Source organism: Apostichopus japonicus, chromosome 1, assembly GCF_037975245.1.
Source record: "Apostichopus japonicus isolate 1M-3 chromosome 1, ASM3797524v1, whole genome shotgun sequence".
NCBI lineage: Eukaryota > Metazoa > Echinodermata > Holothuroidea > Aspidochirotida > Stichopodidae > Apostichopus > Apostichopus japonicus.
Genome location: NC_092561.1, coordinates 180,773 through 205,322, shown reverse-complemented (window position 1 = coordinate 205,322; position 24,550 = coordinate 180,773). Strand labels below are relative to the sequence as shown.

The window sequence follows — 24,550 nt, the reverse complement described above, 5'->3', positions numbered from 1 at the left end:
CCTAGGTTTGCAGTTGCAGCGCGAATCGCGCAAACAGTTCTCACAATCCCGCAACAAATTTGAAGCAGTGCGAGAGGGTCGCGCACAATCACCGGGACAATAACCTAAAATCCCAACAAATCTCCGACCACATGGTAGCCTTACTTCACACTAAGTCAACATGGAAATCTAACCTAGCCATCTGTTTATTCGCTCTAGTTGTGTCGCAAATAAAAAATAAAAATATCCATGGAAACTGCAATCTTCGACCACATGTTAGCCTAACAACCACACTAATTCAATGGGAAATGTAGCCCAACTATCGGTTTGCCAAAAAAAACCCCCAATACTTTGCGTAGCTGTTTTACATACTTTCCTTGCTGCTATCGTCGCGCATGGTAGGGCCGAACACCACACGTAGTCAACGGTAAAATCTAGTCTAAGCATCTCTTTATTCGCTGAAATTGTGACGCAGTTAGCTAGAACTAAAATATCCATGAAATACTGCAACCTTCGACCACATGTTAGCCTAACAACCACACTAAGTCAATGGGAAATGTAGCCTAACCATCGGTTTGCCAAAAAAAAAAGAAAAAAAAAAAAGGCGTAGCTTAGTTTACAACTTTCAATTTGCTGGATATCGGCATTTGTTTGGAAGGTATGTGCTATGTCTTAAAGAGGGAATGTTGTATTTTATATTGGAGTAGTTTCTAGTTGTTATTAATTCTTTACATCAATTTGGTAACATTCTAGAGTAATTTTAAACAAGTTACGATGGTACAAATTGCTTTTCAGTTTGATTGGCCTTAGCTTACATTTTCTAATTGAACTTGAATGGAGTTAAATAGGTAACGAATAGGTATGTTTAACTTCAAGTTCGTAACATTTCTATTTGTTCATAAACGGTATAATACTGAAAATAAGTACACAATAATGTCGGAATGTAGGCAATATGTAATTAAAGTTTACACTTTGGTAAAGATTGAAGATGGATGGTTTGTCTGAGATGCTTTTTGAGATGGATATTTTGAGTAACTATTCATAGCCAATTTCAAGCCATGAACAGGTGACATACACGTCGAGGTGGCTAGGCCATTCGCTTAGCACAGTGCTGACTAGGTAGGATGTCATATTTTCGTATTTTGGAAATTTGTAAAAAAAAAAAAGGTTTTCTTTCCGAGAAACTCCAGAGGTAAGTTGGTACATAGGCCTACAAAAGGATACCTAAGAGCCTAAGACCCAGGGGTTCCCTGTTACAAACGGGAACTTTGTCGGGAACTCATGCAGAAGTGCAAAAAGGCCACAATGGAATATAATAAGAGAAGTATTTAGTATATTACAACACTATGTTTGTAAGTTTCATCAATTGTACACTTTATAAGATGTTATAATCATGATGTATCAATTCTGCATAACAGATTTTTTATCTCATAAACTTAAAAACAAGTCAGTTTAAACCCTCGGTTTAGAGTTACAAGTCAAATTAGGCATCGTATTCAAAAATACAGTTTTGTATGGCAAAATACAGTTTTTTGGGTCTGTGAGTACAGTTTTCTGAGTTCAGAGGTTGGCATCCCTGCATAATTGCAGAATGACTTGACTCTTTAATCGTCGATGAGTAGGTGATAAAAATGTCATTCGCAAAAGTAGTAAATGTACCAGTTTTTTTTTTTTAAATTGGTTTCTCAACGATAGGCAGGTACTTATAGTCAAATCATGTGACAATATGTCAGAACATTTGTTGAGCTGGAAATGGTGAAAATGTGAAATAGTGATAGTTTGTTGGTTTTCCTTCATAAAAATATGTCACAAATTACTCTAAGATGGAAGTTTTGAAAGACAGTCTTGAAGAAGAAGAACATGTAAAACAAGTAGAAAAAAAAGAAAAGAAACAAAAGAAAAAAGGAGAAGAAGAATTGATTCCTCAAAGCTTACTGTTCCTTAAAATAATAAGATCTTAGTATGGGGAATGTTTCATGGGGATAGGGTGGGGATGGGGTGGGGGTTGGAGGTGACTGATATGAGTTTAAATGTAATGAAAGGGGTACTGGATCTCCACACATCCTGTTTTCTCACCGTAAAACAGAACCCATGTTGTGGAATGATTCCAGGAGCAATGTTTGTGAGTGAATCATTTACTTCATCTCAGGTTCTCTTACCTGAATGTTTCCTCCTATCTGTGTATGCAAAATTAATTTTTAAACTAATAATGTACGTCTGTCACATGATGTCAAGGGTTAAGTGATAAATTTGTTACTTTTGTCATGTCATGAAAGTTTTCATGAGGGAAAACATTACAGTCTGCAAGCACACTACAATTTGCTCCAAACATTTTGAGAATTGTAAGGTAAAGTTCTCAATATCTTTTTCAATGTCCATTGCAGCCCAGTTGTCAACTCTTTGTGTTGAACTTCCACCAGCAATATGTATTGTAGTTAGTAAGACTTAACTCAACATTGTCCTTCCTACACACTGGTCACTCACTCTTTGTGTTTAACTTCCACCAGCAATATGTATTGTAGTTAGTAAGACTTAACTCAACATTGTCCTTCCTACACACTGGTCACTCACTCTTTGTGTTTAACTTCCACCAGCAATATGCATTGTAGTTAGTAAGACTTAACTCAACATTGTCCTTCTTACAAACTGGTCACTCACTGCCCATTTCCTCATGGAGCAGTGAATTGGCAGAGTTGATCATTGCAACTTCTCACCAAACTGTTTAAGATTATTTTTCTGAAATCCCTTCTGTTTCCTTTTCTCCCAAAATAGGTTTATGAGGAATGGCACAGATTAATGAATTCTTCCACTGAAACTAACGCCTTGTTTGCATCCTTGAATTGAGGTAAGTATTCTGGAATGAGACTTCATCTAGATAAGTCAAGGGCGAGTGGGCGAGCACCACCAGATGAAATGCTTTTCTTCAAGTTTTAACTTCATTCAATTTCAATTTTTTGTTTCTCATTTACCAGTGAAGTCAAGATAGCATAAAAGGTCTATTGACACCTATGAATAACATTGTCAGAATCAATCTAATAGGCATTAGAAATCATGAAAATAGAGCTCTGCAACTCCCATTAAAATCCAGTAAAGATTGACCAGTTAACAAGCCTTTACTCAGTTCTAGTTTTATTTATGAACAAACATTAGCTAATTATGTACATTGAGGCTGTAAAGTGAGGGACTGCCTAATTTTTTCTTATAATGTTATTCCTTTGCTTTTTACAACCTTCGTTTCAAGGACACTGAACAAAGGTTTGTGGGCCAAAGGCAATTTTTTTGAAACATTTCATTGTCGTCTTGAAAAGAGGAACATCACATTATTCAAATGACACATGTGGGCTTGAAATTAGGGGTTAACTTCTTAAGTCCTAAAATAAGAAATTCTGATGCGTGTTACATCAACATAGTTTGCACAGGTCTATTTAATGAGTTTCCCAGATTGATCAAACCTTCAAATGTGTAATATATAATGGAAACGAAAAGAACTTTCAAAACATTTCAATAGATCTGAGATTATCACACGCAAGAAATGTACTGAATATGGGGCAATTTGGCTAGGTGTCCGTTGTACATGAAGGAAAACGAACAGACGTGTCTTAGCCTGGATAAAATGAAGAAGAACAGAACAAAAAGAACAAAAGTAAACAAAATTTGCATAACAAAGGTACAGTACAGTAGTGACCATAAGAGGCCAAGAAAATAGAAATTAAATACCGCCCTCAACCAAGATTGCACGCGTATAAAAAAAAAATTCAATTTTTATGACCCCTTCCTAGACTTTGTCCACCTAATGAACATCAACTGGCCTTGATAGTATTGTGTTTGGTTGTCAGACTTTTGATCATATTTGAAGTTGACGAACATGTACATGTATGCAAATTTCAAATGGGGAATTTACTTTAGCATATTTTTAATTCATGGGCTAGGGTCACTAAAACTTAAAAAAAGTGCATTTATTTAGTAATTGTTTCTCAATTCTGAAGTAAAATGAAAAACTTTGAAAGACTCTTTCTCCTCTGTTTGATGGGAGAGATGTGCAAAAATCGGGGACATCAATATTTAAAACATCCTTCTTCGATTGTCTGAACGTTTGTAAATTATGCCACAGGGTCGTTCTACTTTCCTAGGTTTGAAATGAACTTAGGGGTGACCCTTCAACTGTAATAACCTGGCCTGCTTTTCATCATTTAATAAGCAGCCCAATGCAATTTCAAAATATTGCTCAACAGAGTGCACCAATCCCCCCCCCCCACCCCCTGCACAGGTTCATTAGATTTGTGTGGCTTATGTAAATTTAGTGGTTTCTGTGAAGTATTTTGTCTTGAAGGTCTGAGTTGTCACCTGATAATGACCCGGATTAATTAAACTTATTAACATTCTGTATGAACAGTTAAGCCACTAATGACAGTTTATAAGCAGATCTGTAAGTTCTGACAGTTTTCTTAGAATCTGTTTCTGGTTACTGATCAACAAAGTAACAATATGTTTTTCTGTTTGATTCCTTCCATGATGGGAGAACATGTTTAGTTATTAAGTTAACATATATGACCAGGCAGCTGCTTTAACAAAAGACAAATTGGTAGGCAATGACACATAAAATAATAAGGAAGTCTCTATAAGTCCTACAGTGCGTGAACCAGTTGTCAGCACTATGCAAATGGAACCCTAGGACAATCTGTGGACAGTGTTAACATCCTCTTTTATATTTATTATTTCTTCAAAAGCTCTTGTCTAATAAGCAAGGTTTTCTATCCAACTGCATTAAAAGCTAGTCAACCTTCTAATGGAATTACTGCAGTATATTCAAAATCTCACAGCTGCCCTCAATATTATACAATGTCAGATATCCTCGGACAAATTGAAGCCAGACTATTGTAGTGAACAGTCGGCTGGAGACCTGCTGGATTTGAGAAAGTTCACTCATGCTGCTGGGTCATGGTACTTATCAATGTCTGAAGGAATCATTTAGCAAACGTTGATCTGAATAGCAGGAACTGTCTGCCCACCACTCTGGTAATACCATGTCTAGGACCACTCTGGTAATACCATGTCTAGGACCACTCTGGTAATACCATGTCTAGGACCACTCTGGTAATACCATGTCTAGGACCACTCTGGTAATACCATGTCTAGGACCACTCTGGTAATACCATGTCTAGGACCACTCTGGTAATACCATGTCTAGGACCACTCTGGTAATACCATTTCTAGGACCACTCTGCTTAAACCATGTCTAGGACCACTCTGGTATTACCATGTCTAGGACCACTCTGGTAATACCATGTCTAGGACCACTCTGGTAATACCATGTCTAGGACCACTCTGGTAATACCATGTCTAGGACCACTCTGGTAATACCATGTCTAGGACCACTCTGGTAATACCATTTCTAGGACCACTCTGGTAATACCATGTCTAGGACCACTCTGGTAATACCATGTCTAGGACCACTCTGGTAATACCATGTCTAGGACCACTCTGGTAATACCATGTCTAGGACCACTCTGGTAATACCATGTCCAGGGATGCCAACTAGTACGATTTTGCCGTATTTTGTACGGAAAATTGTCAAAAATACGATTTTACGTTTTGTTCTCAAAAAATACGATTTTCCATTATAAAAATATACGATTTTCCATTATCAAAAATAAGTACAAAAAATAAACGACTGGCGGCTGCTAAATGAGACTAAGGCCAATCTTAGGGTTATAATTAGTGTTCAAACGATTAACTGAATCGGAATCGGTACGATTATTGCATAATCGGAACAATTACGTGGAATACCAGTTATGTCATACCGAATATTCAAAAACATATGGAAGGGTGAAAATATCATTATTCAAAAACATATGGAAGTTGAAAATATCAACTGATGTATAAGGTTTGCTCTTTTACTACGAAATATTAAAATAATGACACCTTCTATACGTCTTTCACGATGTAATTTCATCAAATTAGGCTGCCAGGGTCGCCAATTTTGCTTCCCTCGTGGTTAGTGACTTCATATTTCTTGGCACAGTAAGCATGGTAACAATACCAATTTCGCGAATTAACGAATGTGCTGGACGGGGTTGGAAATAAGCGGGTGGCGACGGGCGATTCGCCCTCGCAAGTGCTAAAAAAGCCCTCCTAAAGCAAAATTACGAGTGCGAAAAAAGAGAAGAGAAATATAAGAAAATCGCCCTCGTTATATCAGGTGTCTGTGTAAAATTAATTGTGATATGCGTTTGCTTTAGCTACCTAGGTTTGCAGTTGCAGCGCGAATCGCGCAAACAGTTCTCACAATCCCGCAACAAATTTGAAGCAGTGCGAGAGGGTCGCGCACAATCACCGGGACAATAACCTAAAATCCCAACAAATCTCCGACCACATGGTAGCCTTACTTCACACTAAGTCAACATGGAAATCTAACCTAGCCATCTGTTTATTCGCTCTAGTTGTGTCGCAAATAAAAAATAAAAATATCCATGGAAACTGCAATCTTCGACCACATGTTAGCCTAACAACCACACTAATTCAATGGGAAATGTAGCCCAACTATCGGTTTGCCAAAAAAAAACCCCAATACTTTGCGTAGCTGTTTTACATACTTTCCTTGCTGCTATCGTCGCGCATGGTAGGGCCGAACACCACACGTAGTCAACGGTAAAATCTAGTCTAAGCATCTCTTTATTCGCTGAAATTGTGAAGCAGTTAGCTAGAACTAAAATATCCATGAAATACTGCAACCTTCGACCACATGTTAGCCTAACAACCACACTAAGTCAATGGGAAATGTAGCCTAACCATCGGTTTGCCAAAAAAAAAAGAAAAAAAAAAAAGGCGTAGCTTAGTTTACAACTTTCAATTTGCTGGATATCGGCATTTGTTTGGAAGGTATGTGCTATGTCTTAAAGAGGGAATGTTGTATTTTATATTGGAGTAGTTTCTAGTTGTTATTAATTCTTTACATCAATTTGGTAACATTCTAGAGTAATTTTAAACAAGTTACGATGGTACAAATTGCTCTTCAGTTTGATTGGCCTTAGCTTACATTTTCTAATTGAACTTGAATGGAGTTAAATAGGTAACGAATAGGTATGTTTAACTTCAAGTTCGTAACATTTCTATTTGTTCATAAACGGTATAATACTGAAAATAAGTACACAATAATGTCGGAACGTAGGCAATATGTAATTAAAGTTTACACTTTGGTAAAGATTGAAGATGGATGGTTTGTCTGAGATGCTTTTTGAGATGGATATTTTGAGTAACTATTCATAGCCAATTTCAAGCCATGAACAGGTGACATACACGTCGAGGTGGCTAGGCCATTCGCTTAGCACAGTGCTGACTAGGTAGGATGTCATATTTTCGTATTTTGGAAATTTGTAAAAAAAAAAAAGGTTTTCTTTCCGAGAAACTCCAGAGGTAATTTGGTACATAGGCCTACAAAAGGATACCTAAGAGCCTAAGACCCAGGGGTTCCCTGTTACAAACGGGAACTTTGTCGGGAACTCATGCAGAAGTGCAAAAAGGCCACAATGGAATATAATAAGAGAAGTATTTAGTATATTACAACACTATGTTTGTAAGTTTCATCAATTGTACACTTTATAAGATGTTATAATCATGATGTATCAATTCTGCATAACAGATTTTTTATCTCATAAACTTAAAAACAAGTCAGTTTAAACCCTCGGTTTAGAGTTACAAGTCAAATTAGGCATCGTATTCAAAAATACAGTTTTGTATGGCAAAATACAGTTTTTTGGGTCTGTGAGTACAGTTTTCTGAGTTCAGAGGTTGGCATCCCTGCATGTCTAGGACCACTCTGGTAATACCATGTCTAGGACCACTCAGGTAATACCATGTCTAGGACCACTCTGGTAATACCATGTCTAGGACCACTCTGGTATTACCATGTCTAGGACCACTCTGGTAATACCATGTCTAGGACCACTCTGGTAATACCATGTCTAGGACCACTCTGGTAATACCATGTCTAGGACCACTCTGGTAATACCATGTCTAGGACCACTCTGGTAATACCATGTCTAGGACCACTCTGGTAATACCATGTCTAGGACCACTCTGGTAATACCATGTCTAGGACCACTCTGGTAATACCATGTCTAGGACCACTCTGGTAATACCATGTCTAGGACCACTCTGGTAATACCATGTCTAGGACCACTCTGGTAATACCATTTCTAGGACCACTCTGGTAATACCATGTCTAGGACCACTCTGGTAATACCATGTCTAGGACCACTCTGGTTATACCATGTCTAGGACCACTCTGGTAATACCATGTCTAGGACCACTCTGGTAATACCATGTCTAGGACCACTCTGGTAATACCATGTCTAGGACCACTCTGGTAATACCATGTCTAGGACCACTCTGGTAATACCATGTCTAGGACCACTCTGGTAATACCATGTCTAGGACCACTCTGGTAATACCATGTCTAGGACCACTCTGGTAATACCATGTCTAGGACCACTCTGGTAATACCATGTCTAGGACATTAATAACCTCGCTGGATTTCTTTCTTCTTTGATCTCGGCTTGCAATGTTTTGCCGCATTTGTTAGAGAAAAGTGTATGTATTCATTATACTGTATTTTGGACTACAACATTAACAACCTTTTCATATTTAAGCAGGATAAAAGTTTTGCTCAGACCTGTTTGTTGTGTACAGCTGCACATTACAATGCATACCGCAAGTGAGGTTTACTCGACTGCCCATTGAAAGAGTTCCACAGTTTGTTAATAAAAAATAATAAAAATGATTAGAAATTCACTGCTCATCTCAATACAAAACATTTAGTATGTAGAATATTATTTCATAAATTTAGCCTTCTTCAGATGTGTACCATTAATATCAAACAGGTTTCTTTAATATTTCTGTACTCCCAGTAACGACTGAGGACATGTCTGAAATGTTTGTTGGTATGCATACATTCAATTTACACCAAACATGTACAAGACACCACCTTACCTCCACCCTCCTCTCCACAGAAAAACAAAAGAAAGTGCTTACACATTGATTTTTTTTTTTTGGCTGACCAGCAATGATGAGGCTATTGAACAACTATTCTGGATACCTGCACGCTCATACTCCCAGGCCAGCAGTGGAAGCTATCAGATGGAGCCCTCCCTTCCCCTTTCCCCTTCGCCCTTCCACCCAAAAATAACCCTCCCTAGCAAAAAAAGGCAAATAATTGCAAATTGATTTTGACATGCTAACCAGCAGTGGTGGGGCTATTGAACAACTATTCTGGATACCTGCACGCTCATACTCCCAGGCCAGCAGTGGAAGCTATCAGATTGAGCCCTCCCTTCCCCTTTCCCCTTCGCCCTTCCACCCAAAAATAGCCCTCCCTAGCAAAAAAAAAAGGCAAATAATTGCTAATTGATTTTGACATGCTGACCAGCAGTGGTGGGGCTATTAAACAACTTTTCAGGATAGCTGCACATTTATACTCCAAGGCCAACAGTGGAAGCTCTATCAGATTGAGAAAAGAGCTCTGTAGTTTTAGTTGCTGCTAGCCTCCTTCACTTCTCTTTGCTTGACTGCTCTCACTTCTTTCTATGCATCTGCTCTATACTTTATGCAACTACTACTGTTTGCGCAGTGCATACAGTATTTGTCCTTACTGATTGTGGGGTCTAATTAAAGGGGGTATTAAAGGGTAACAGAAGGAGGGATTGAGGGGGAAGTCAGAATGGGAGGCAGTCGAGCGTGATGGAGAGAATTTCTAATGAAATTCTGAAGCGAAGAGGAAAGAAGACTTAATCATTTACTGGTGAACGTTAAAAGCAAGTGATTCTGAAGCTGCATGTTGTGCACAAGATCACCCTTGTACTGTCTGCATACTATCAGCGTAGTTGTGGTGTGCACAGACTGAGAACTACAATGAAGATCCTTGAAAATAGATAATGGTGGTTAAAGGGATACAAGCTCAGCAATTATATTCAGCTACTTACAGTACATGATATAATATAAATCTTTGTCATATACAACTCCCCCAAACTGCAGCTAAGAAATATCTTTCTCCTGCGATTGGGAGTTCATTGTTGAAATGAGCTGTTTCTGGGAGCAGCCATTTTGTAAATCTACCATCAAGAATCTGAAACAGTTTACTCTCTTTGTTCAGATTTCCATCATACTGTACTTTTAAGGGTTGAATGTTAAGGTTGACACTGAAACTAGTGTCATCGTTATTAGATCATGTCATAAGCTTTAATATTTTTGACTCAGCAAAAATATACATTACGTAAGAAATAGAGATATATACATTAGGAATATAAAGCACATGTGGCTTAATGATATCAATCTTCAATTGGTGGTTTTCTTAGATTTGTGTATTCGATTATGTTTCTCTTCCTTGTAATGGAGATGGGTTCCAATTGCAAATTATGCTGATTATAAAATATTAAAATTGTTATCATGCCCCCTGTGTGCTGATGGCAAGTTTTATTACTACACACTCATCTTCACGGTGGTCTACCTTGAAAATGCGATAGAAAATACAAAGCGAAAGTATGGTATCCTTTCAGACCGTAGTGGGCACTATAATTGTACAATGTCAAGCTTACAAAACGTGCAGCTTTAAACCTACCTCTAATTATGTTTTTCATATTTATTATTTATCACATGTAAGCTTCAAGCAGCGGGGTATATTTCACTCTTTTCTTGATCTGACTTGTTTTCCATAATTACCAATCCAGCTGCAAGAACACGTACCTGTTACATAATTCCAAGTATTACATAAGACAACAGAAAAATCAGACAAAATCAGTGCAAAAGTTGTTTTAAATGTCATAATACATCCTGTTTTTGGAATCTACCTCACTGCTTTCACTTTTCTAAGAGTGGCTGGAGATATAAAATCCCATCCTGTTTATCAAAGAACAAAATGCTCCTTTTAAGTTGATATCAATTTCAAATTGAGGTCAGTATTTGATCAGTCATCCAAAACAGTATTTTTTTTCTTGTTCATCTGAAGCTGTTGTCAACAAAATATTCCTTTAAAAGATTCTCCATCCAGATCAAGGTATTTACCATAGATGCTATTATTGTACTGTAGGTTAAATTCAAACTCATTCTATAGACTTTTCATTATAAAGGTCACAGAAAACAAAATCTGGCTTTAAATTTTGTACATTGTTTCAAACCAGTATACAGTACTAATTCACTTTTAAGAAGATCAAGCAAATATATATATGTGCTTTTCACCTAGAGCTGTTAAACTTGCTACAAACTTATATGCAGTATTTGAAAATATGTCCAATTTCTACTATCCCTTTAAAACTAATCAGCATCACCCTTCATCACTCAGCATCACTCTGAAATTATGCTAGAAAGTAGAACAAACTTGTTTCCCATGCTAAATATTTACTTCCATCCTCCTAGAGCTCTAAACAACAGTTCTAGGACAAAATCCCCCCGGACAAAGTCCCTCCGGACAAAATTCCCCCGGACAAAATCCCCCCAGCCAAAATCCCCCCAGCCAAAATCCCCCCAGCCAAAATCCCCCCTGGACAAAATCCCCCTGACCCATACAAAGCCTGCCTGCAACAACCAGGGATGGACCAGGTGTGACAGTCAAGGTCATTGCACTGGTTAGGGTACCGGTCAGGGGACTGGTCAGGGTACCAGTCAGGGTACCAGTCAGGGTACTGGCGAGCGTAACTGTGAGGGCTCCTGTTAGGGTACCTGTGAGGGTAAAGGTCAAGGTACTGGTCATGTGACTGGTCAGGGTACCGGTCATCATACTGGTCACTGTACCGGTCAGGGTTCCACTCAGTGTACTGGTTAGGGTACTGGTCAGGATACCAGTCAGGATACTGGTCAGGGTACTGGTCAGGGGACTGGTCGGGAGATCAGTGAGGGTAATTGTGAGGCTACCTGTTAGTGTGACATTCAAGGGACTGGTCAAAGTACTGGTCATTGTACCAGTACTAGGTAGGGTACGTGTCAGAGTATGTGTCAGGGTACGTGTCAGGGTGCCTTTCAGGATACCAGTTGGGATACCGGTCAGGGTACCAGTCGAGGTACCGGTTGAGGTGCCGGCCGAGGTACGGGCCAGGGTACTGGTCAGGGAGCCATTGAGAATACCAGTTGGGGCACCACTGAGAGTACCAGTGGGGGTACCGGTGGGGGTACCGGTGGGGGTAACTGTCAGGGTAACTGTCAGGCTAACTATTAGGGTACCGGTCGGGGTATGGTCCGGGTACTGGTCCAAGAACCACTGAGAGTACCACTGAGAGTACCACTGGGGTACCGGTGGGGGGAACTGGTGGAGGTACCGGTGGGGGTACCGGATAACGGCACCAGATGACGGTACCAAATGATGGTACCAGGGGGACCGGGATGACGCATTTTTGTAAAGAATTGATGGGATTTTTTATAGCATGGGGGATTTTGTCCTGGGGGGATTTTGGCTTGGGGGGATTTTGTCCAGGGGGATTTTGGCTCGGGGGGATTCTGTCCTAGGGGGATTTTGTCCGGGGGAATTTTGTCAGGGGGGTTTTGTCCGGGGGGATTTTGTCCTGTCACCCTAAACAACATTGCAGGACTTGCAGGATAAAATGCTAAGACTCTCTTTAATACTAAATGCATGTTATAATGAGCAAAGTATTATAATTCCTTTTTTGTATCAATATTTAATCACCAAGACCATGTTCGTTTTAATCGCAATTTAAAATGCAAATGGGAAAAGTTATCAAACTCATTCAAGTTTGAATTCTTATGATTTGAAATGGAAGCTTTGGCCTATAACTCAAGGTAGTACACAGCTACTACAGTACATTGTAGCAGTTCAACATTCTTTCAAAAAAACTAGAGTGTGCTCACATTTGATCCTGGAGATCTTAGTCCTGTGACTACAAACCACAAATATTTCCCTTTTTATAATTTTGTTTTATTAATGTTATTTGGAGGGTGCGTGGAGGGGGGGGGGGGGTGACGAGAACCATGAGCGAGCAGATCAACAAATAGTATCAAGTTACGTAGAACAATACGTTACAAGGAAGTGCAGTAGAATACAAGGGTCTCGCAGCAAGAAAGATCCGTTCTTCTCTGAAAGGAGGATTAAGATAGATCAGTAGCAGGTCCCTACCCACTTCAGATCTAGTGTGAAAAGTACTCATAATACTGCTTTAAGACTTGAAACAAGTTTGTTGATACTTTAGTAGCCCAAGGGAAATTGTATCAGTGTAAATTTTAAGGTTGGTTAATCAGAGATTGTAATGTTGATACTCTTGAATAGGAATATAATCTTTCCATACCATTCCTTTACGGAATATAACCCAGGCACCCTGACTTAATGAAAAGCGAGGGAAGAGCTCTTTATTTCTCCTCCTCCAAAAGAATTCCTTTAAAAAAAAAAGAGACTTTTGTGTAGATATTTTCCAGAATATAAATACAATCCTTGAAGTGATTCTTTTGAGGAATGCAGAGAAGCCCCAAGTGACAAAGCCACTCATTATCCGGCAGCCCTGATGTATTCCAAGCAGTATTTGGGTTGGAGGAGATGAAGAAAAGGAACAGACAAAAATAAGAAAAACACTTTCTGAAAGACCTTGCAGCTGGTTATGCAATCTGCATTGGGAAAAACGTACACATGATGTTAGGGGTTTGTTCTGTCTGCACTAGGCAAAAGGTCTTTTACCTTCAAAGAAAGGTAAAGTCTTTGTCGAGGACTGGGAGTTGCGCCCGGTGTTGAATCATTTGAACTCATTTCAAGAGGAGTTCAAGAATAGAGAGTAGAAGTGATTGGATTTGAGTTTCTTTAAGTTATCTTTTATCAGCTCTCTTTATCTCTTCATCAAATTTAGGAAACAATCGAGACACATCTGGAGCAGTTTGCTTTCTGTTTTCTTCGTAAAAGCATCAGTCTTTTTTGTTGTTACTTCTCTACGAGCAGAGGAGGAAAGAGTCTTTAATTCCGACTCAGGGGTTACGCAGCTCTGATGTTCAGTTTTTTTCATCTTTTTGTGGAATGTGATCAACATTTTTGTTTTATATTTGCCATTGAAATTGTATTCGACAAATTGAGTGGCGAAACCATAACGTACACATCAACTGCATAGTTGTGTGTTTTAGTTTTTGTTTGTTTTAAGGTTTGGTGTTAGCTTGGAAGTTTGGTGGACCAGTTTGAGAGGTGAAAGTTGAGAGCATTTCTAATTTTGATTTCTGTGGTGGCAAGAAGGAAAGTGAATCTTTTTTTTTTGAGGATACTGACTACCTGGCTGGAGTAAAGTCACTAACTAGTGATCATTAAAGGAATCCTACTTCATTTCTATCAGTACTAGTTCTCTCGGCTTCCCCGAGTCATCAAGTGGTCTGGTACTGTGTATGTGTGTATTAATGTCCTTTATTCAGCAGTATACAGCTGACAAATCAAAGGCCTTGATCCTTAATTTCCTTCCTCATTCTTTCAATAAATCAAGTTGGGGATTAAGTTTGAAAATGAAGAATAAATCTATGATCTAGTTTAGTAGTTTACATCATGAAAGGGAAATTTATTCTGTTCAACTTTATTAGAGAAAGAAGCAAAATCCTCTGGATGGCACTGAAATGTGACTCATCATGAATTTGTATCGGAAACCTCTGAGATGGACAAATTATCGAATGATACCACTCGTTGGATTTATAAAAGAGTGTCGACCGAAGGATTAAGTAAAACTATAAATGGGTCGTTGGCATCAGCCTTCCTTAAGACATCTTTGTGAGTGGATGAGAAGTTTAAGGAGTGATGTTTGGCTATTTCCTGGGACTATAACTGATTTGATTGTCAATTTCTAGCAAATTTCCTTGCTCCTTTCAAACCTTTTTCTCTGATCATGTGATCCACAGAACTGGTCGTTATGCAGCGAAAAAGTGTGAGAGAATCCCCAACCATGGTTTCTTTTTAGATACAGTCCAGTTGAGATCTTTTGCAGCAAGATTTAAAAACTTCCTGTGATTTGTTGTATGCTGCAAGTTTAGTAAAAGTTGTACTGTTTGAGAAAAGAGTGATCAAGTTTTATCTTTGAAACTGTTGAGGATATATTTTTATGCAAGTAAAAGAACAGAGCAGACTGACTGGGAAATTAAAGAAGATGCAATAGGTTTTTTTTTCTTCCCAGATTTTTTTTAAAAATCCTGTTTGGACCTACGTTCCTTGCTTCTGCAGATCTTTGTGGTGAAACATTCAGCTAGCGTTTTGTTGAATCTAATATGTGGAGAGTTTGACTTCAAGTGATTGCCAATGGCATAATTGCAAATAGACGTTTCTTTCTGAAAAGCATTAAATTTTCTCCACTCATCTTCACAACATCCCAGTTTTCATTTTAAAATTAACTGCATATATGTAAAACTCTGCAAAAGATCTTATTTTGTGAGTTTTGGCTCTTTGCTGGAATTTTTTTTGTCAATCAAGTGGTCCCACCAGGATCCAGGAAGGTAACAAAATGGCTGACAAAAGAAAATGGTTGGGAAGTAGCAGGTCATATTCTCTGTCAAGTTTGCCTGTGGCCGCACCAACCATAAACGACAATTCCGAAGTTTCTTCTCAAGAATTGAAGAAAGAGTCGAAGAAACCTTCAGCAAGATGGAAACTAACCCATAAATCTATCAAAGAAGAGGACGAGAATCAAAACCACATGACTTCTGCCACAAGTTCATTCCAGTCAGGCTCAGAACAGGTCATCAGGACTGACAAGTCGATATTCAACATTCCACTGGACCATTCATTCAAGGAGAGGTTTTCTGTGAGGAGAACAATGTCTGCTGGATTCTTGCCTTCAAGCTCAGAGGAATCTCTCGAGGCAGACACAGCCGAGGAAGAAGAAGAAGAAGATGAAGAAGAACATGAAAGCGAATCCTCGAGAAGTAAGCATTCCTCATCATCAAACATTAATGTATCTGCTGCCCCTTCCAGGGGAAGCCACCAAACTTTAGGGAGAAGCTGGTCTCTGTTTTCGGTAGTCAGACCCGGGATACCGTTCGTGGGAAGTATCAAACGGGAAAAACATAGACAGAGAAGCAAAGCAGTGGAACAAACCAACGCTGAATTGATTGTAGCCGGAAATCTAGAAAGTGAAAGACTCGATGTATTGCAAACAGTGGAAGAACAAGTTACTTCTGGAGTTGCTGAACTGGATGGTGTCTCTAAGATTCGGATCGATGCCGGAGGAAAGAACAAAGAGGAAGAAGAAACCCTTGGATTCGAAGAGATCAACATGAATAATCTCCGTGGTAACAGATCATTTGGAAGAGCGAAAACAGGTACTTCTTCTACAGGTAGTTTACCATTCAGCTTCAACAGTTTGAGAAAAAAGTCACTCGTTAAGTCTTCAAGAAAATCAATATTTGCATATTCTGATGATTTCAGTACGGAGAAGCCTGTCAAGGTAGGCGTTGATGGAGGCCAATCAAATGGTGTACGACTTGGTCAAGTAAATGGTGTCAAACAGGTGGTACCAGCTGTACAAAAACAACAACTGGTGGATATAGGGTATGCTACCCTGGGTAGTTGTAGACCCAGCAGACAATTACAACAATTTACTAGAATATATAAAAGTGGAGCAGTATTAACTACATTAAAAAAACCTCCAGGAATTGATACTATCGCTGAAGAGAGACTCAACCATGGTCCAAATAATGGGAATACCGATGCAAACCAAAGTAACTTAAATGTAAGCGAGACATCTCAAAGAATTAAAACTGAACAGTTTTATGACGAGATCCAAGTAAGAGAGAAACAATTAACAAAGTCCAGTTTGATTGAGATTATGGAAGAACATGCAATACTACCTACCTTCAGTAGTGAGGGCGCTAGTGGTGGCAGTAGTGAGGGCGCTAGTGATGACAGTAAGATTGAAATCAGGAATGGAAAGGAAAATACATTGCCTGATCCAGGTCAAAGCTACAGAGTAGCCAATGATAGAACTGAAAGACTGGGCAGGCAGAAAGAGCCACTGTATAATCGGCAACTGGTCTCCGATTTAAAGAAGTCGCTGGTGGACAGAAATAAAGCTGGCGTCAATTTTCGACAGGAAGAGAGACCGGCGCTTCCAAAGAAGGTAACAGTCTGTCGTAGGAATGGTATTAAACAGCATCACCGTAACCCACGACTCTCCTCACACTTAAATAATACTAGTACTAACTCATCTCATCAAACTAACTCTACTCTGCCAGAGAATGCCAAAACAACATCAAAATCAGTACGTTGGAAGTCTGAACCGATTACGTTGTCGAAAAGACGGCCATCTCTGCCTGATGATATTAAATTACCGTTTAGCTTTGTAGCGCAGTATCGAAAGAGACTGGGCCTGCTCTACTTGCTGAAGCATAGAATGGAGCTCTTGGAACAGAATCTAGGGTGTAACTTTAACTGGGATGTCAAGATTGATCTGGGAGGTATCGGGGAATCCTCAACAGATTCAGATTCAGACAGTGAGGTGAGGGGATCGTTAACAATTATCTTTTTGTCTTTTTAATTACCTTTCTTATCATCTTTATAATCATATCATTCTAGGGAGTGTCAACTGATACATGTAATATTGCTTTCAGCAAGTTTCGACAAATATCAATGTTAAGAATATTTTCTCTGTGGAGATCACACTATATGTAATATACCTGTTTCATGTACTAACCATGGCTGAATGCTGTGATCCACTCAAACCCCCCAGCCCCCACCCCCTCTCGGATGATCAGAAGACTGATTGTCTACAAAATTTGCCTTGACCATTTCTGATGGTTGAGGTTTGGGCATGTACTAAACCTCTTTCTCCTTCTTGAAAGTAAGTCGTTGCTTCTGATATATAATGCTGTGTTAAATGTGAATACATTTAAAACCCACTCAGTTGAAAATATCACTTGGTATGTCAGCTGAGTGGGCTATGTTATATATATATAGTGTCAGTTTTGACACCCTGTATAGTTTTGGACTTACTTCACAGTTGCTCTTTCAAGTACAATAGAAGTTATCTACTATTCCACCTGAGAATTCCAGGGGACCCTTGTGGTAGTTGTGGTATCACTCTCCACTATCCAAACTTTACCCATTGTTACTTGAAGAAGATTAACCCTACCACCTCCCAAGGTTTCATCCTGTAGTTACATTTGCACAATGAAGCTTTCACCTGGCAGCACAGTGAATCAAACAGTTGATTACAGTAGGCAGGGAGTGTTATGGAACAACTCCCTGATCTAGGCAGGGAGTGTTATGATCTAGACATCTTCAGGTAGTAGCATGCCTGCAACAGCGACACACATATTGCTACAGTACCTGGTTTATATTGTTAGGCTTATAGTTTGTATATATAATGCCAGAGACATAGTCAAGTTACTTTCATAGATGTTATGGGGCATATTTATGGCTGAAATTGACTTTGCTTTCTTGGCTTTCTTAATATCCCTCACAACATTATCACTGTCACCTTATTGTGTCTTAGACGTGATGGTGATTCCCCTTTTGAGTCACTCTTACCGACCTTGCAAACTTGTGAGGGGGGCCGTGGATTGCAAAGTTGGCAATTGCTATTACATTTAGATTCGTCCAACACGGCAACATACAGAAAAGTTGTACTCAAAGCCAAAGCCAAAGTGATCAGGTCACACATTCAGAGTCAAAGTTCTTCAATACTGCCCCTATTACCTGTCATGGAACCATTTCATACTGAAGTTTTGATTAACATAATATCCTCTCCCTCATCTCTACTCCTCTGTTCTATCTCCCCTCCTAAAAACAAAACACAAAAATGAAAGAAAAAAAACTCTAATAAAGAGAGAAAATTGATTGCTAATGAAGTTTGTCTAATGGACGTGATGTCCTTGGAATGTCAGCTGTCCTTACACATTAACAAAAGGGGTCAACGTAATAAATTGCTTGATGGTTATAATCTATCCAAAACTTGAGAATCCAATTACCTTTTACAAAACTTACTTTAAGGTTTCATTTCAATACTTTGGTGATCACAAACTTGTTCTGTTTGTGCTCAACCATTCATATCAATGTTTGCAAATCTTAACCCACTTACTGTTCAACCCTGTAAGTTGTGCATACATGCAGTATTTCTTTCCGGCTAGTTGAGTTTTCATAGTAGGTAGGCCTTTACAGCTAAATTCCTCAGGTTCTCCTAGCAGCTGTGTTTTGTCCTAGAGAGTGCCACCTTTAAGCCATGATCCTCAATCTATTTTCTTGCTTCAGTGAACACTGTTCAAGTTCACTTTATTATAGTTTACTAGTGATAGCATTGTACTAGGCATATGTAGTTAGGTGTGTGTGTTTATCAGTGAGTGGTTGATACTTTATAACAGATGTTAATGAACAGGCAGTAGTGGCTTAGGACTACAGTAGCTAGCAAAGATCTTCACATGCAATAGTACAGTGCAGTAGCTAGGTCGCGGTCTCGGAGTCAACACGCTACAATATTGTGGAATACTGCGTCAATATCGATCCAAGCAGTCATAATGAATTCACCGACGGAAGCTCCTTTAAAGTGAATTCATACCAAACGTTGGAACGTCCGTGTTCTGCCACTTTTTGCAGACTTTTGGAATAATTTTGTCATTTCTAACATTGAATTGTTTTGGTCTTTCTGTATAAAGTGGGATAAACAGCTGACTGTACATGTTGTTAGTGAATACTGTTTGTATACTGTTTGTGAAGTTTGAATTCGCTACCTGGGGAAATATATTCCTGTGATTAATTTGTTGCTATCTGTTTATCCTTGAAACCTGTATTTTTCACTGTCAATTAATGTCAACAGCTGTCAATGAGGCTGATTAGCTTTAGCCAGCAATTAGGAATTTCATCGTGTAACTTCTTCGTCAGTGGACAGTTTATCTCAAAGTTTGTTTGTTTCTACTATGTCTGTTAAAGAATAACCTGGGACCTATATCTGTCAGAGACCAGTAGATTACCACCATGCAGTCTTGAACAGTTGTAATTTGTATTGCACTGAATCGACAATCAGGTCTATTAAAGTAATATACCCCAATCTTCTAAAATATCTGCACAATATTTGTGACCGTCACTGATTGAAAAGAAAATGGTACTGCAGGGCGAAATATAATCATCTTTTAGCTTGAACAAATATCTTGCAAGTTATCTGGCCTTTCTCGTAATTGTAGATTTAGCCTAGATGATATTTGTTTATTGCTCTGCAAACTTACTTTCAGTGAAAACGTATTGCCAGCTGATCTCCCTCTGATATTTGTTCTCCCTCCAATCAGAGCTAGGAATCGTTGGTAGTTTTTAAGTTAGTCGCAACTCAGGCACAAGAATTAGTAGGATAGTTTACGTTGGTGTATAGTGAGTCATTTTGAGTCCATCCCTCTGAATTCAGCCAAGTTGCTCTTCAGACTCCACTTGGTCTCGCTGGAATCACAATTAATTTACCAGTAAGTGTTGATAAGGGAGCCATACAACTTCATCAACACCCCCGTAGTGTACATACATGATTTCTTCGGATAAGCCGTGGTCATTGACTTCCAGAGACTCAGTTTTACGGGGATAATGCCGACTTGCCGGACTTGCTATAAGTCTGTTGACGTTTACCATCCTAGCTAAAAGTTAGTGTAATTCAACGATCTTCACCACATCCCTGGAGGTCGTCAAGAAGGACTCGTTACCAGCAACAGGAGGATGAGTCACAGACGAGACAGACTCAAACGGACTTGAAGGCAGTATTAATGGATACAGCGAAGCTTTGTCAAGTAATTAGTTCCACAGGATAGGAGAGTGTTTATAATCCTACACCCAAAGTAAATGCAATTTGATTGGTTTTGAATTTTCTCTCTTTGGGGAAAAAAAACATACCTGGAAAACTGCATATATATGCATTGGTGTGATTTCATGGTTGTAACTTTCAGGAGAGGATCATTAGAAGTAACGGGGGAGTGCTCATCAAGAGGATAGGGTGTCGGAATTTTTTTCCTTTCTTGCTGACAAAATTGATAAATTAATGTTGGAACTTTCAGGAAACTTTTTCGATAACTGAATTGGAGAGAAAGAAATTGATTCTATGGAAAAAATGTAATCATCAACAAGAATTAAACACAAACTATTTGTGGTACAGTTTCTGTTCGTTACTTACAACACAACTGTATTTCAAGGGATTTGCAAATTTTGAGTTTTTGTAGGAGTCATTATGGCAGTCTCGTTGTCATTTTGGTAATCTTGCAAACTCACAGTTTGTGACGGACCACCGTAGCTGGAAAATAAGGTTATCCAATTATTTTTTTAGCGTGTCAACTTTTATGAAGATTTTAGAAAGAAAGATCGAGGATCTTACTTTGTGTGGAATTCTTTAATAACTTTAATTTTTTCAAATAAGGAGTCGCGATTTAATCGACCACCATGCATCGTGCTCCTTCTGAGAGTGATAGTGTGGAATACTACACCATTGCAGATATTAACAATGCTCGGGTGAGTTTTGATCTAATTTGGAATCATCTGTCTACGAGGCATCATCAAAACTCTTCTCTTTTCTCTGCTTGTTTTTGAGTCGCTTTCTTGCATTAATTGATGTTGGTGTATGTCTGATACTGTACTGTTCAATCTAGAAATCCTGTAACAATACTGCAGTTTGACGCTTTGTGTCATAATGTACGGTAGCGTCTAGATCATAAACTTGCAAAATATTTCAATTTTTTTATTGTGTGCGTGTGAATGAGACAGACAAAAGTGTCTGGACGACAATTAATTTTTTTGAGATAACAATGGAATGAAGTAAGCCGCTAATTATCCTTCATTTGCAAAATTTAAAGTGTAAACGCAGATCAGGGTTGAGCCCCGGATCAGCTGTGACTTTAACTTCTGTGTTGTTTGTTACAAATGTAAATTTGACACAACATTTATTTCCTTTTCTCGACATGAATTTTTATTTGATAGTGCTCTGCATCATACGGTTTATGGTTTTAGCATATCTTTGTTGCTAGTAGAGAAACTACACCATCCTGTTTGGTGATCGCGAGCAAAGGGTTTCGATATCGAACACTGGGTCTAGTATAACCGTGGAGGGTTCAAAATCAAGTTATCTTGTTTTGATACTGAACAGAAGGTCTGATCCGTAGTTACATTGCAGCCTATAAAATCGCTGCATAAACTGCCTAACTTTAATATACAGTATTTTCAATGTTTGACTTCATCCAGTGACAAGAGCACTACAGTATAGTACCCATCTTCTCTCCATATTAGATCTGGAATTTCATTTCCTTCGCTTTCTTGAAAATAACATGGATGATGTGGATGTTAAATGATGTGGCTGTTAAGTACATGGATGATGTAGATTTTAAATACATGGATGATGTGGATTTTAAATACATGGATGATGTGGATGTTAAATGATATGGATGATGTGGATGTTAAATGATGTGGAGGTTAAATACATGGATAATGTGGATGTTACATGATGTGGATGTTAAATACATGGATGATGTGGATGTTACATGATGCTAAATGATATGGATGATGTGGATGTTAAATGATGTGGATGTTAAATACATGGATAATGTGGATGTTAAATGATGTGGATGTTAAATACATGGATGATGCGGATGTTAAATGATGTAGATGTTAAATACATGGATAATGTGGATGTTAAATGATGTGGATGTTAAATACATGGATGATGTGGATGTTAAATGATGTGGATGTTAAATACATGGATGATGTGGATGTTTAATGATGTGGATGTTAAATACATGGATGATGTGGATGTTAAATGATATGGATGTTAAATACATGGATGATGTGGATGTTAAATGATGTGGATGTTAAATGACATGGATGATGTGGATGTTAAATGATGTGGATGTTAAATACATGGATGATGTGGATGTTAAATACATGGATGATATGGATGTTAAATGATGTGGATGTTAAATACATGGATGATGTGGATGTTAAATACATGGATGATGTGGATGTTAAATACATGGATGATGTGGATGTTAAATACATGGATGATGTGGATGTTAAATACATGGATGATGTGGATGTTAAATGATGTAGATGTTAAATACATGGATGATGTGGATGTTACATGATGTAGATGTTAAATGATGTGGATGTTAAATACATGGATGATGTGGATGTTAAATGATGTGGATGTTAAATACATGGATGATGTGGATGTTAAATACATGGATGTGGATGTTAAATGATGTGGATGGTAAATACATGGATGATGTGGATGTTAAATACATGGATGATGTGCATGTTAAATGATGTAGATGTTAAATACATGGATGATGTGGATGTTACATGATGTGGATGTTAAATACATGGATGATGTGGATGTTAAATGATGTGGATGTTAAATACAGGGATGATGTGGATGTTAAATGATGTGGATGTTAAATACATGGATGATGTGGATGTTAAATGATGTAGATGTTAAATACATGGATGATGTAGATGTTAAATACATGGATGATGTGGATGTTAAATGATGTGGATGTTAAATATATGGATGTTAAATGATGTAGATGTTAAATACATGGATGATGTAGATGTTAAATACATGGATGATGTGGATGTTAAATGATGTGGATGTTAAATACATGGATGATGTGGATGTTAAATGATGTGGATGTTAAATACATGGATGATGTGGATGTTACATGATGTGGATGTTAAATACATGGATGATGTGGATGTTACATGATGTGGATGTTAAATACAGGGATGATGTGGATGTTAAATGATGTGGATGTTAAATACATGGATGATGTGGATGTTAAATGATGTAGATGTTAAATACATGGATGATGTAGATGTTAAATACATGGATGATGTGGATGTTAAATGATGTGGATGTTAAATATATGGATGTTAAATGATGTAGATGTTAAATACATGGATGATGTAGATGTTAAATACATGGATGATGTGGATGTTAAATGATGTGGATGTTAAATACATGGATGATGTGGATGTTAAATGATGTGGATGTTAAATACATGGATGATGTGGATGTTACATGATGTGGATGTTAAATACATGGATGATGTGGATGTTACATGATGTGGATGTTAAATACATGGATGATGTGGATGTTAAATGATGTGGATGTTAAATACATGGATGATGTGGATGTTACATGATGTGGATGTTAAATACATGGATGATGTGGATGTTAAATGATGTGGATGTTAAATACATGGATGATGTGGATGTTAAATGATGTGGATGTTAAATACATGGATGATGTGGATGTTACATGATGTGGATGTTAAATACATGGATGTTAAATGATGTAGATGTTAAATACATGGATGATGTAGATGTTAAATACATGGATGATGTGGATGTTAAATGATGTAGATGTTAAATACATGGATGATGTGGATGTTAAATGATGTGGATGTTAAATACATGGATGATGTGGATGTTACATGATGTGGATGTTAAATACATGGATGATGTGGATGTTAAATGATGTGGATGTTAAATACATGGATGATGTGGATGTTAAATGATGTGGATGTTAAATACATGGATGATGTGGATGTTAAATGATGTGGATGTTAAATACATGGATGATGTGGATGTTACATGATGTGGATGTTAAATACATGG

At 38.2% G+C, this 24,550-nt stretch overlaps 1 protein-coding gene across 9 annotated transcripts in view; it reads left to right on the top strand.

The window, feature by feature from the left end:
* LOC139967299 (uncharacterized) overlaps positions 1-24,550 on the top strand; it is a 142,296-nt gene that overhangs the window by 22,923 nt on the left and 94,823 nt on the right. Inside the window, exon 2 of one of the 9 annotated variants that reach the window (XM_071971594.1) lies at positions 2,752-2,824. Coding sequence is in view for 7 of the 9 variants with exons in the window: in XM_071971288.1 (XP_071827389.1) it covers positions 15,429-17,042 (1,614 nt within the window). In the remaining 2 variants the exon portion in view is untranslated. Of the gene's footprint in view, positions 1-2,751; positions 2,825-15,167; positions 17,043-19,246; positions 21,395-24,550 lie in introns of those variants that run through there. The other 8 variants (XM_071971288.1, XM_071971034.1, XR_011792969.1 and 5 more) reach the window with 8 other exon arrangements.